We start from the raw sequence: 13104 nt of genomic DNA, 5'->3' as shown, positions 1-13104 counted from the left end.
GCTGTTCACAAATGCTCTCCATCCAACCTCACTGAGCTCGAGCTGTTTTGCAGGAGGAATGGGAAAAAACTGATAGAGACATACCCCAAGCGACTTACAGCTGTAATCGCAGCAAAAGGTGGCGCTACAAAGTTTTAACTTAAGGGGGCTGAATAATTTTGCACGCCCAATTTTTCAGTTTTTGATTTGTTAAAACATTTGAAATATCCAATAAATGTCGTTCCACTTCATGATTGTGTCCCACTTGTTGTTGATTCTTCACAAAAAAATACAGTTTTATATCTTTATGTTTGAAGCCTGAAATGTGGCAAAAGGTCGCAAAGTTCAAGGGGGCCAAATAATTTCGCAAGGCACTGTACATTGTGCATACAGACATCCTACCTGGGATATCCCAGAGTTGCTGATCTCCACCATGATATAACAGAGGAGCTGGAGGACAAACAGTCCAGCATCCAGCCTCCGTAGGTAGAACTCATCCTCCATCACATCATCCAGAATCTCACCACGTTTAACCATGTCCTGTCACACACACACACACACACACACACACACACACACACACACACACACACAAAGGGAGGGATAAAAATTGAAGGAATCATTAATTCAAGTGTTGTTTCTCAACCTTTGCACATTCAATTTCTTTATTGATCATGTCAACCTGCAAATCAATTGATTAAAGAGTTAGGTGGCTAGAGGGTCTGCTCTGTTGGCATGCACACCTACATAGTTATCAATCTTAACAAATCGGTCCGTATGCCAATAATGTATGGCTGTCAATGCACGACGGCCACATTAATCATCATTCTGAGCCATTGAAACAGACTGAGAAGGGGCTTCTAGCATGTGGTGCCTAACTCCTAACAATGACGACTTGACAGTGAAGAGCTTCAACAGAACTCTGATGTGCATGTTAGCCATTACCCTGCTTCCAGCCCAGGTGGGGAACATGACAGTTGGCATTCTTCAATGGATATAATCACACTGCTGGACATTGGCCTCCTCCCTCAGGACTAAATCTCCTTTCAAGGGATATTCTGGCATCAGAACCCCTTGGAGAGGGAGTCATATTTCTGGCATGCACACAGCAGCAAAAGTGTGCTTTAGTAGACGAACAAAGGGCATCTAACAGGAAAATGAACTCGACGCTCTATATATGTGCAAACAAATAGAGGATCCTTTAAAGGGGTTTGTGATGAAAACAAATTGCTCTTCAAATGAGGAGCCAAAGGGTAATACTGTGTGCTTGACATTTAGATTCAAATACTGAAGCTGGTCTGTCTGTTGGTTTGAATTTGAAAGCATTACAACATTTAAGGGCTTCATCAATTCAAATAAATCATATCAAGACACAATTCAAGCTAGAAAAATGTATGACGTTAATCTTACAATATCTTTAGTCTGTTTCACAGCATAAATCCAGATAACTATTTTGGGAACTTGCAAGAATTTGCAACTCTAGCCTGTTTAGATGTAAAACAATAGGCCTGCCCATGATTTAAAAAAACTATCTTAAATAAAACCAATAAAATGGAGGAAAACTTTTCCTCTGGGGAGAAGGCTGGTGCAGCTTTCAGAACAAAACGGCTGCTTGTTCCAAGGCGGTCCTCTCACGCAGGCTTGCTATTGCATCAGATCCAGTGGATAAAAATGGCTGTATATGCTAATGTATAGCAAACCCTAGGGACAAGGGGACTAGCAAACATACCAGTTAGTCCGTCCTCATTACACAGTAAATTATTGGAGTGAAGAAAAACGTTTTCAAAGGAAGCCTGGATGACTCAATTAAAGGCATAAAGGTCTGACAACCGACTGCCAAGGAGAAAGTAATAAGGACAGATTCTTATTCTTTTCCCTTTCCACATCCTATTCCGGCGCAGGTGTTAATATGACAACAGCAAAATGGAACGAATGCTGGCTCCATGCTTTTCCTCTGGTGGGATGCAAAGACTGAATTAATGTGACTTCCTTGTCAGCACCCCCTTTGAGCTTACTGTAGCCGTCTGTAGGGCTTACTGAATCCTTTCACTTGTGTTGTGTAAGAGTAGCTGAGGTAAAGGGAGAAAAACATGCTAAGGAGAGAGATGCTGATTTTCCCTTTTGATAATCGCACAGATGACCATGTAGGTCAGGGATCATCAACTAGATTTCTTTCTGGAGTGGATGGTCAGGAGGCCGGAACATAATTACAAATAATTTGTAGACTGCAAATTGACCGCAAGAAGCCCAAACAGATATCCTATTTGACTAAAACAATTATTTTAAATCTTGCTTAGATTTATATACAATAACATATTATGCAGGGGAATACTTTGGAACACATTTCCAAAAGTAAAATCTCTTGGAGTTGATTTGCTGGTGTTTTTACAGTTCTTTTATGTCCAACAAATCAAATAAAAACTTGGGGGGCCAAATAAAGTCAAGTGGCCTGCATCGCCAGTTGGGGAACCCTGATTTAGGCTTTTCAGAAATCAAATGGCATTTTCCACTAATTTGATCTAACCTAGGTAATAGAGTCCCAGAAATACAGGCAACCACCCACACACAAACATAGCTGTCTACACACACGCACACACACTTTAAGCAATCACAAGGCTCAATAAGACTCCAGCAGTTGGCTGGGAGATGAGTCAGAGTTATAGGACCTTTCCAGGCATGATCTTTACCCAGCTCCCATCAATCCCTCAGCACACAGCCAGAGCCCTCCTGCACACAGAGGCTGAGGTAATGGATGTCTGAGCTACAGCTCCATTCCCTTAATGAGGCAGGAGCAGGTCAGGGGAGGAAGACAGGAAGCAGGGAGAGAGAAGGGCAAAAATAGCCAATGCATTGAAAACCAACCACGTACACTTAAATTGGAAGAAAGGTATGGTAGGCTATAGGCAAGGTGGGGGAAGGCGAAAGCAAGTTGCATTTCTGGATCCTTTGAAATCCTTTCTCCTTTGAAATCCTTTCAGCCATGAAATGCCCAGTTATGAATGTAGTTTGCAAGCCGAATGTGCAGGGTGTGCATGTCTACATCTATAGCATGATCATTAGGATAGTGTGGCTGACTACTAGTTAGTGGTAGTTAAGACTCCTCCTAGGTCCCTGCCTGCAGTCAGTAGAGACCTGACTAACCTGACAGTGGCTGCAGCAGGGTTTCTGTTAGGAAAATGTGTCGCCAGACATTTGACCGGCAGCGTTTTATTTTATTGGACATTTGAGAAATTTACCGGATCTATAAGCATTGCGTGTGTAACCTAATTATGCCCTTCACCCACGGTGCTCAGAATGACAGAAACCACATTTGGGTTATTTTAATTCATATTAATATGCAAGTCGAGGATGCAACAATGTGTGGTCCTTCTTGTGCACTTTAAAGATATTAGAACAACTGATCACATTTACTTTTCCTCAGCCAACAAGACGAGTAACGAACAGCAACATCACTATCCTATTTCAATCTACTATCCCCCATAGTTGAACATTTTACCTATTCTATTGGTCAGTTTGTCAAGAAAGAAATAGCCTATTCCAAACAGACACTCGGACAGATTATACACTAAGTATATAAAACATTAGGGACACGGTCCTAATATTGAGTTGCACCCCCACCCTTTTGCCCTCAGAACAGCCTGAATTCGTCGAGGCATGGACTCTACAAGGTGTCGAAAACATTCCACAGGGATGCTGGCCCATGTTGACGCCAATGCTTCCCACAGTTTTGTCAAGTTGGATGGATGTCCTTTGGATGGAAGACCATTCTTGATACACACAGGAAAATGTTGAGCGTGAAAAACCCTGAAGTGTTGCATTTCTTGACACACTCAAACCGATACACCGGGCACCTACGACCATACCCCGTTCATAGGCACTTCAATCTTTTGCCTTGCATATTCACCCTCTGAGCGGCACACATACACAATCCAGTCTCAATTGTCTCAAGGCTTAAAAATCCTTCTTTAACCTGCCTCCTCCCCTTCATCTACACGGACTGAAGTGGATTTAACAATTGACACCAATAAGGGATCATAGCTTTCACCTGGTCAGTCTCATGGAAACAGCAAGTGTCCTAACGCAGTAGGCTAAGCATTAAAGTTTGTTCCATAATGCAATTAGCTGGAAAACCACATTGTCAAAAGCACACCGCACACAGGAGCGGTTTCATGTGACATCTAATGGATATTTTCATCCCTATTTAGAAAGAGGGGAGTTCTAATATGCAACAACTAACCTGAGCTGCTAATATGACTAGGATTGCGCCTTTGGCTACTGGACAATGAAAGAACGTTTATATAAAATAATTCCACGGATAAGGTATGATTTTGGCTAGGCTACTTTGAAGCAAGGTAAGATACGCATCATAATATGTAGTAAAGCGTTCAGGTTTCAAACAAATATATGTTTTCAAAATGCACACTGTCTCCAGCTCATTGCAAAGTGGTGTGTAACACGCTGATGAAGCCTGCCTTCTGTTGCCTAAGCATTTGCTGTGTAACACGCTGATGAAGCCTGCCTTCTGTTGCCTAAGCATTTGCTGTGTGAGATGCTGATGAAGCCTGCCTTCTGTTGCCTATACATTTGCTGTGTGAGATGCTGATGAAGCCTGCCTTCTGTTGCCTATACATTTGCTGTTTGAGATGCTGATGAAGCCTGCCTTCTGTTGCCTATACATTTGCTGTTTGAGATGCTGGTGAAGCCTGCCTTCTGTTGCCTATACATTTGCTGTTTGAGATGCTGATGAAGCCTGCCTTCTGTTGCCTAAGCATTTGCTGTGTGAGATGCTGATGAAGCCTGCCTTCTGTTGTCTATGCATTTACTGTTTGAGATGCTGTAGCAGCAGCTCTCGCGCTGTCTGACAGATTTTCCGCTTCAAAAGGTTCCGTATCTGTATGTTGTACGCGTGTGATTGAGATACTGAACAAAATATACTGTACACACACGCCAATTAAATTCCACTAAATTAACCTAACCGATTAGCATGACCAGGCAAATGTATTTCCATCAATGAAGAGGCTAAAAAGCATTATTTCGAAAGAGGATTTTTTTCTTCAACTCCCGGACAATTGGCCTGCGCCCATTTTATTTATTGGCTTTTCTAATAAATAAAAAAACTGCCAAAAGCTAGCTATTACTGGCTAACAGAAACCCTGGGCTAGCAGTAATTACTTGTCAGCACCAATCAATTGCACAGCAACTTAGCACTTTCTGTCTGCCTCCCTCTGCCTACCTGCCTTGCAATAAGACATGAGAGAGTGGGGGGCGAACGACAACGTGGGGACTAATTCCAATTCACAGTGCCTTTCTTAACACAACCATTAAATAGAAGATGAGATGAGTTTCATTTGTTGCAAACAGACAGACCTTTCTGGGTTCTCAATACCGCACTAAGGAATTTTGCTCTATGCATGACAGATTGACCAGGTGAATCCAGGTGAAAGCTATTATCCCTTATTGACGTCACTTGTTAAATCCACATCAATCAGTGTAGATAAAGGGGAGGAGACAGGTTAAAGAAGCCTTGACACAATTGAGACATGGATTGTGTAAGTGTGCCGTTCAGAGGATGAATGGACAAAATATGTAAGTGCCTATGAACAGGGTATGGTAGTAGGTGCCAGGCACATCAGTTTGAGTGTGTCAAGAACTGCAATACTGCTGGGTTTCCCGTGTGTATCAAGACTGGTCCACCACCCAAAGGAGGGGGGGGGGGGGGGGGGGGTAGCAACTCAATAGTAGGAAGGTGTTCCCAATGTTTTGTACACTCAAAGTTAACCAATTGATTCTTGAAGAATAGAACTTAAAGTGCCTCATTCAACTGCCATACCCCATCAGAACCCAAAATATAAGCTTGTTCTTACAGCAATGTTAAAAACAATGTTAATGTAAACAAACGCTGTATAGCTGTAAAACTTGGTTAAAACTATCATTTTGATAGCATGGACGGTCAGCCATTGCATCCATAGCTCGGTCTATAAATTTGAGAGTGGTCACATTTCTCCAGATTCCATCCTTGAGGTTTTTGCCAAAACAGAGGCGGGGTGTCAACTTTGTTATTGTTTGAATTAGGGACTCTAGTTTTAAATCACTCTCAAATAGCATCCTTACTATTCCCACCACCAAGAAAAAGCAAGACTGGCGGAATAAGGAGCTTATTAAATCCAGTCCTCAGATGCTGAGAAGTATACTCCTGTGGAATATCTGCTCATAATATGTTGCAGAGAGGAAAAGATTTAGCTTACCACCCCAAAATAACATCCTAACGAAAGTGGAGTGATAAAAACAGAACTGCTGATGGCAGCCAGTTGTACAAAACAAACGAAGTGGAGGAGGGAGATCAGGACACAGCAGGAAATGTCATCTTTATAGATACACCATATATACAAATGAATGTGGACACCCCTTCAAATTAGTGGATTGGGCTATTGTAGCCACACCCGTAGCTGACAGGTGTATAAATCGAGCACACAGTCATGCAATCTCCATAGACAAACATTGGCAGTAGAATGGCCATACTGAAGATCTCAGACACTTTCAACGTGGCACTGTCATAGGATGCCACTTTTCCAACAAGTCAGTTCATCAAATTTCGGTCCTGCTCAAGCTGCCCCGGTCAACTGTAAGTGCTGTTATTGTGGAGTGGAAACGTCTAGGAGCAACAACGGCTCAGCCGTAATTTGGTAGGCCGAACGGGACAGCCGAGTGCTGAAGCAACAGCTCACTACGAGTTCCAAACTGCACCTGAAAGCAGCGTTAGAACAGTAACTGTTCGTCGGGAGCTTCATGAAATGGGTCTCCATGGACGAGCAGCCGCACACAAGCCTAAGATCACCATGCGCAATGCCAAGCGTCGGCTGGAGTGGTGTAAAGCTCGCCACCATTGGACTCTGGAAGAGTGGAAAGGTGTTCTCTGGAGTGATGAATCACACTTCCCCATCTGGCAGTCCGATGGACGAATCTGGGTTTGGCGGATGCCAGGAGAACGCACCTGCCCCAATGAATAGTGCAAACTGTGAAGTTTGGTGGAGGAGGAATAATGGTGTGCTTCCAACTTTCTGGCAACAGTTTGGGGAAGGCCCTTTCCTGTTTCAGCATGACAATGCCCCCATGCACAAAGCGAGGTCCATACAGAATTGGTTTGTCGAGATCAGTGTGGGAGAACTTGACTGGCCTGCACAGAGCCCTGACCTCAACCCCATTGAACACCTTGGGGATGAATTAGAATGCGGACTGCGAGCCAGGCCTAATCAGCCAACATCAGTGCTCGACCTCACTAATGCTCATGGCTGAATGGAAGCAAGTCCCCGCAGAAATGTTCCAATCTCTATTGGAAAGCCTTTCCAGAGGAGTGGAGGCTGTTATAGCAGCAAAGGCAAGACCAACTCCACTCATTGACCAACTCCATTAATGCCAATGATTTTGGAATGAGATGATGTTTGACAAGCAGGTGTCCACATACTTGTAGTCATGTAGCGTACAAGACAACATCCTAGCCAGGACTGAAACAAGATACTCAAAGATACTTCAACCTATAACTAAACATTTGAACAATGAAATAGGGGTATCCATGTGCATCAAGATAGTGAAGACAGAAAATCGGCTCTTTGGTTATTACTTGGTTATACTTGCCCTCAAATGAATGTCAAGCCGTGTCAAGCTGTCCCGCTTTTTTTGCAAAGAATTAATCTCTCATCAGATATGAATCTGAAAGCTATCTTCCCCTTAAAACTCTACTACCTTCTCCTTCCCTCTCTCTCCTGCTGGAGAAGAGACTCCTCATGTCTTATCTCGCTCCTTCCACCTGTCTGAGTGAGCCCAGCCTACAGACTAATCTGGACCTCACACATTCTCTAGGACCACGGGGCATCAAACTGAAACACTGCCTTGTTTAGCTGAGGCTGATCGGATCTTATTGGCAATCTCTGTCCGTAACAATGGAGAGGGATTCTAGCGACAACAAAGAGACATCACCCACTCACACCGCAGCATATTCTGAGTGGGTCCATGCAGTAGGAGGTGGAGAGCTTCTTAATGTAGACAATGACTTAAGGCACTAGATTTGAATCAAGGATTCCAGCCCCTCTCCAAGCTAGCCTCTAGTCCTGAAGTTGTGACAATTACAAGCCTCTCTAAAAGGACTTCTTATCTAGACAGTTGGAGCTGCTCTTGTTTCAGAGATATTGCCAGTCAAGGTTAGAATGCAAGCTGTTGATAGCAGGGGGAGGTGTAGGACTCCTACGTGTTTCTCTCCTTCTATCCTCTTGTCAGCCAACTGAACAGCTTCCAGGTACTTAAAATGCAGCTCCATCAGTCTATCAACCTGTAGGACAGAGGGAGAAGACATCAGACACCAATGCAAGGCGCTATGCATACAAAACCCCATGGAGGGAGAAAATAAGATTCAGACAGCCAGAGGCTAGCATGTAGTATGTCTATAACCATGTGTGTGTGTCTGTAGCACCACTCAAGTAGCAGAGGGACTATTGTCTCTATCACTGGTGGTGATAGAGACAACAGAGGATCAATATTTTAGTTGTTAACAGTGACCAGTCACAGGCTGATCAATACATACTCACACCTGTACAAGGGGATCTCTATCAGGGAAGTGAATATGTAAAACCTAATTTTTCCTGATTTGCTTTTTAAGAAATATTGCTGTGAAAATGATCTGCCAACAGTGGTGGATCAGTGAAGATCTCACCTTCTCACAGTCGTTCTCAGTGAACTTGCTAAGGAGCCTCGTCCTCTGCTGGGCTTTCAGGTTCCGCAGGCAGGAAGATATGATGGAACACACGTGTTCTGCAAAGGGAGGAGAACAATATCAGTGCCACTGAGGCTTCATCAAGGTAGCTCAGCTTCATGGGGGGTTAGAAGTAGCCTCGTGTTACTGAACCCACAGTGATGGGAGCCAATATTATACTGTATGTGAAAATATTATGCATTTTCAGAATTCATAGGAGTAATAGACTATTGTAAAAACGTATATTCCAAGACCAGGTTATCATCTGACAGTGGCAGGAATGGAAAAATATGATTACAACTGATCATTTGCTGGAGAATATTAACAGGGAAAATATTTTAAAAAGTTATGACAAGTAAAAATCTATTTTCATTAAAAGGCTGTAATGCTCCACAACTGTTATTCTTGTCATCTAATTGAATTTCTGGTGGTGATAAAAAAAGCCTTCTGTAGAGGGTGTGTGGTCATTTAATGAGCTTGGGCTCCAAAACATCTGGTTAACAGACAAAATCACTAACAAAAGAGGCAGTTGGTCCTAGAACTACTCTTGTTAACCTAATACAAGCATCACAGAACATTTACTCTACCCCAGAGACACATCCATGTTGTTATAGCTTACACTTGCATCTGACATTTAGGGCTAAATCTGACTAAATAATAAATAAAGAAAATATGGAGTAATAACAGTCACATGTTGGTATTAATTAGAGGTCCATTTTTAAGTTCAACTCATCTTGGAAGTTGCTGAGCAACAAGCAAAAGACTTGATTCTTGATATTAAACCGTGTCTTCAGCATGGTGCTCAATACTGCTCTTCCATGTGCCATTCATTAAACACATTTTGAAGAGAGATAAGTGCCACACAAAGCAAGCTCACACCTCTATTCATTAGTGTTATCATTTACTGTTTGTGTTCATTATGAGAGTTAACTACCATTGTAATGTCACCAAGTGGACTGCCCCTCTACTGTGTGCACATAATGAAAGGAATGCAACTTCCGGGGACACTAATTTGTCAACATAACCCGCGTAGCAATTGTAGTCAGCATCTTGTGGTGTGCTGTGGGAAGTTACTGATCGCTACAGGGCATCCTCCACATACAGAACACGGTTTCCTGAAAATTTGGGGGCGTCTGGCGTTTGTTGCTCAAGATCGATACTGATTAAGACACTTGTCATCTGGTGAGGGTGGAGTTAGACTACCGATGGCATGAGAGGAGCTGCCGTCACCTCTCAAGCTTTAGGAACTCACCTATGCTGACAAGAAAGAAAGTCACAGTGATAAGCCTGTACAATCAGAGGGATTTCTAATTCAGGAAGTACACAAACAGAACAGCAGCATGTTCATCAAACAGCACCACAGAGAAGAATTGCCATCTCAGCTCTTGCTCTCCTGCCCTCCAGAGGACCAGTGTCACATGGGCACAGTGGGGGTGTGGTGGATAAATTAGGACATTATTAGAGACTGAATAAATAGTGTTTCTGCTGAAGGATTGGGACCGCTGCTAAAACTCTCCCTAGGCTGGAGCATGCTGTGGGAGACGAGCTGGACTGGAGAGTGGCAGCTCATCTCTGAGATAGTCTACTACTGTATGTAAGACAGAATCTATGCCCTGAGCTTCACTGTAGGCCAGGCCTGCCCCTCTCTGTTACGAGGGTAAAAGGATAGGGTGTGTGAATGAGTTAGCTCATTAAAGTGCCACCAGACCACGGCACGCTCCAGAGCCCCTCAATGAGAAAAGCCATTAGCAACAGGGTCATGGTTGCAGTGTGACTTTCCACAGCCTGATGATTACATCCCAAGTGTGATAGAAGGCTTCAGCTTCAACACCTTAGTGCAGTAAGCATGGCTCCATTACATGTATGTAAGTAACTCAGTCACAATATTATGAATTGCTGCCTGTAGCAGGTTGTTGGCCTACATACCACATTTAATACCATGTGTGACCTGTTTGGTTTGAAGGGGTGAGGTTGAGACATGTTCCTGTTAAAGTCATTTCTATACCCAAACTTGGTTGGTTCAACATGGTTGGTCCAACTTTGAGGGGTTATGTTTGGCTAAATGTGGTCACAAAGATGATAAAGCTCCAATGTAGTTATTGTAGGAATAGGTGAATGTGCTAAATTAGTGAAATATGGTTGATTAAATGTATCGTCAGTGATTTATCCAATTCTCTCCTTATCACAAATCTATAAAACATAAGGCAGATAAATGCCATTTCAATCAGTGAGTCAAATACAACTCCCTGTGCTCACTAACAAACCATTAGGCAAACAAAATGGCTGTCAGTTCACTTAAATACAGATTCATGTGTTAATGGAATCATGCAACTGGTAAAGAAAACGGCTGACAAGATTGATGGCACCAGCGCGGGAGATGTAAGTAAATTACCCCATTACCCTTGCTTTTACACAACCAACAACAAGCAAACCACCAAGAACAAAGAGCAGCAAAAACAGAATGGTATATCAAATACAGGCACGGTGCATACCAAAGGCACACATAATAATGACAGTTTAACCCCATTCGCTCAATACAGGAAGGCTGCATTGGCCAACTGTTCATTAGATGTGACCTAGAAAAATGATGCAGCTCTATTACCCTTATCAAAGGCATATCACAATAAGATATAGCATAGACTGCAATATTAGTCTTAGGTCTCCCAACTGATAGAGGACCAGCATGGTTGATGCTGCCGGTTTCTCAGAGAGTAGCTCAATGCTGCAGTGTGCTTTTACAAGCTCCAACGGCATCCTCCCCTCCTTGGTGAATGATGGGAGGATATGCATGTTGCACATTGCTGGTAGAACTCATCATGAGCTTAGACAACACATAGGCTATGCCACCACCCTGCTCCCTCTACCACAATCCCTAGTTCCCCCTCTTCCATAAGTCAGCAGCAGCAGAGACTGAGAAAACAATGCTTCCCGTATTACAGCCACTGCAGCACAGAGTGAGGGACAAGTGAAAAACATTCATGAGGAAATAATACCTGTCTCTGGGAGAGCTAGGGTAGCGTCTGTGAACAGTCTCAGTCTAGAGTGGTGATCATATTCATGAGCACTAGAGACTTTCTGTTCCATGTCTAATGGAACCACAACCAGGTGACCCAATTTGACAAAAAAAATGGTCCATGTGTAACCGATGTGAAATGGCTAGCTAGTTAGCAGAGTGCGCACTAATAGCGTTTCAATTGGTGACGTCACTCGCTCTGAGACCTTGAAGTAGTTGTTCCTCTTGCTCTGCAAGGCCCGCCACTTTTGTGGAGCGATGGGTAACGATGCTTCGTGGAAGGCAGTTGTTGATGTGTGCAGAGGGTCCCTGGTTCGAACCCAGGTAGGGGCGAGGAGAGGGAAGGAAGCTATGCTGTTACACATGCTACTACTTACTGTATTATCATCAACATCGGTTGAAAATCTCATCTGCATGAAAACCAGAACAAATACCACACTGAACAAAAATATAAACGCAACATGTAAAGTGTTCGTCCCATGTTTCATGAGCTGAAATAAAAAAATCCCAGAAATGTTCCATACGCACAAAAAGCTTATTTCTCTCAAATTGTGTATACAAATTTGTTTTAGCGTTGTCCCCGTCTAAGAAAACATTTTGGTTGACCGAAAGTCATCTGTTCTTTCGACCAATCGATTACCTTTTTTTTTAAATTACATGTTTTTATGCATGCATAAATTTAAAACTTAACCTGACCAAACCATTCTCCTCCTGCTGGCTTTCGCAGATTCTGCTATTACTCTCCTGAAGTTGCCAGTAATAGGCTACATGAGGAGTCAACAACATTTCTCATATGGAATGCCAATTTATCTTACCATTTCTACTGATCAGCGCGCCAGTTACAGTTTTCATATGCACATTTTCATGAAAGTTTAATTTAATTTATAATAACGTCTTCATATCGCAAACTCATTGTCATGTGGTTCATGAAAATTATATCCAAATCAAAATGATACCAACCTAAAGTTACTTTTATTGCCAACTACGTAAAAACAGCCCACAAAGCCAACAAATAAAAGCATTGCAGCGTATTTCCTATGAATCACATTGCCTACACATGGCCTGTCTGCAACGAACTTGAAACATTGTATCAACTATTAACTTGGGTCAGGCCAGAAGCTAGAGCTACCGAACTTGCAACATTGTATAAAATATTCTAGGCCCTCAGAGTTTCCTGCACCAGTGAGCTCAGGGCAGACACAGCTATAGGCTATTTGCTAAAGGGATACAAAGCAGTGCTTGACTTGGGCAGGAGTTCACCAGAACTGAGTACCTGCACCTCAAATGTTCTACAGCTTGAGCTCCTTGTTCCTCGTGTAGAATATTAGCTCAAAAGTATTGTGGCACTCCTGCACCTAAATATAAACAG

At 42.9% G+C, this 13104-nt stretch overlaps 1 protein-coding gene across 1 annotated transcript in view; it reads right to left on the bottom strand.

Annotated features, from left to right (window-relative positions):
• The window catches only part of LOC110532408 (beta-catenin-like protein 1), a 44476-nt gene that overhangs the window by 6028 nt on the left and 25344 nt on the right, over window positions 1-13104 (bottom strand). Inside the window, exons 12-14 of the mRNA XM_021616290.2 lie at window positions 8684-8781; window positions 8222-8302; window positions 382-519 (exon numbers count right to left, since the gene is read on the bottom strand). Coding sequence (XP_021471965.2) covers window positions 382-519; window positions 8222-8302; window positions 8684-8781 — 317 coding nt within the window. The remainder of the gene's footprint in view (window positions 1-381; window positions 520-8221; window positions 8303-8683; window positions 8782-13104) is intronic.

The sequence above is a fragment of the Oncorhynchus mykiss genome, chromosome 9, assembly GCF_013265735.2.
Source record: "Oncorhynchus mykiss isolate Arlee chromosome 9, USDA_OmykA_1.1, whole genome shotgun sequence".
In the NCBI taxonomy this organism is placed as follows: domain Eukaryota; kingdom Metazoa; phylum Chordata; class Actinopteri; order Salmoniformes; family Salmonidae; genus Oncorhynchus; species Oncorhynchus mykiss.
This window is presented reverse-complemented; position numbering and strand designations above follow the sequence as displayed.